The 1,863-nt window shown below is 35.9% G+C and overlaps 1 protein-coding gene across 1 annotated transcript; it reads left to right on the top strand.

Annotated features, from left to right (window-relative positions):
- Positions 1-219: 219 nt before the first annotated feature.
- LOC114623513 (olfactory receptor 1S1-like) lies at positions 220-1,282 on the top strand. The gene has a single exon (XM_028770185.1). The coding sequence runs from the start codon at positions 294-296 to the stop codon at positions 1,239-1,241; it is 948 nt and encodes a 315-aa protein (XP_028626018.1). The 5' UTR covers positions 220-293; the 3' UTR covers positions 1,242-1,282.
- Positions 1,283-1,863: the final 581 nt, after the last annotated feature.

Raw genomic sequence — 1,863 nt, 5'->3', positions numbered from 1 at the left:
AGAAACTTAAATTTTAGAGTCATCTATAAAAATTGTGGAAAGAACATGCTCACTGAGAAGAATGTATTATCTCTGTATTACCAAGAAATTTTCTTAGCCACTGCACTGCTAAGATAATTCTTTAGAAAGCGGCCCTTCTACGTAAAAATAGAAGGGATTTCTCCTTCAACATCAAAGTGCCACCCACAAACTTGCTGCAGAAAAATAATATAATTCAGGGTTATTGTTCCTTTTGTATTATTTAGAAAGGTATAAAGAGCTTGTGTTTTTTTTTTCTTCAGATTAGAAGAAATATGAATCAAGAAAACCAAACCATCTTCTCTGAATTCATCCTCCTGGGTCTCTCCAACCAGGTTGAGAAGCAAAATCTCATCTTTGTGATTTTCTTGAGTATGTACCTGGTCACTGTGGTTGGAAACAGTCTCATCATTCTGGCCATTGGCTTGGATATACATCTTCATACTCCCATGTATCTTTTCCTTGCCAACCTATCTTTTGCTGATATTTCCTCCTCTTCAACTTCAGTCCCCAAAATGCTGATGAATATTCAGACCAAGAGTCAATCCATCTCTTATGAGGGCTGCATTACACAGATGTACTTTTCTATTGTGTTTGTTGTCATTGACAATTTTCTTTTGGGGGTCATGGCTTATGATCGATATGTGGCTATCTGCTACCCTCTGAATTATACAAACATTATGCACCCCAGGTTTTGTCTTTTGCTCTCTGTCTGTCCATGGGCTCTAAGCAATATTGTTGCCCTAACACATACTCTTCTGGCCAGTCAATTGATCTTTTGCAACCACAACACCATCCAACATTTCTTCTGTGATTTGGCTCCACTTCTCAAACTTTCCTGCTCAGATGCAATGATCAATGAACTTGTAAAATTTATTGTGGGGTTATCAGTCATCACCTTTCCCTTTGCTCTCATTTTGTTCTCCTATGTCTGCATCATCAGGGATGTACTGAGAATTTCATCCACAGAAGGAAAGTGGAAAGCCTTCTCTACCTGTGGCTCTCATCTGACAATTGTATTCCTCTTCTATGGTACCATTGTAGGAGTTTACTTTTTCCCTTCATCCACTCACCCTGAGGACACAGACAAGATTGGTGCAGTACTCTTCACAGTGGTGACACCCATGTTGAACCCTTTCATCTATAGCCTGAGAAATAAGGACATGAAGGGTGCCTTTAGGAAGCTCATCAATAAATGTCATTTCCTCCATTTGATGTCATGATTGTCTGAATTTAATCTGTATAACTAGATAATTCAGTCCAGAATTTGTAGAATAGTTTTGATGGTCTAACTTTTAGTGAACTATTTTGTATATGTCCAATTGCCTCCTACTTCCACCTCTGAGTGATAAGTGCTTTTACACATTGTTCTGATATTGGAAATAAGATGCATTATCTCCATGGTAAGTAACAAAAAACATAAAGTTGATTACACTCTATACTACTGTAAGCCTTGGTTCAAGTTGTTTTTGATTTACATATGTTAATTACATTGCAAGTTTCCTACCTACATGTTTATTTTTTAATAGTTTACTAGTTCCAAACCTGAGATACCCATGGTTAAGAGAAGATATTGAATAAAGTTGGTTCAACAGAGAGGGTAAAATATCTGAGAAGAGTTGGGAAAAGAGAACAAATATGATTGAACTACATTGGATGAAAAATTAAAAATTAAAATAAGTAAAAACTTTAAAAGAAAGAGAAGGAAAGTGTATGTTGTTAACCAAATCAAATCTAAGATGTTATGGGTCAGGATTTTTCAGTATTTTTGGTCCTTGCTAGTCACATAGTTATTTTAGACTATTTACTTTTTAGTGAAGATACTCTCAGAAAAAATTGGTTTCT

This window comes from Grammomys surdaster, unplaced genomic scaffold (genome assembly GCF_004785775.1).
Source record: "Grammomys surdaster isolate TR1022 unplaced genomic scaffold, NIH_TR_1.0 198, whole genome shotgun sequence".
NCBI classification, from domain to species: Eukaryota; Metazoa; Chordata; class Mammalia; order Rodentia; family Muridae; genus Grammomys; species Grammomys surdaster.
Note: the sequence above shows the minus strand (reverse complement) of the source record. Positions and strands in the feature narration are given on the sequence as shown.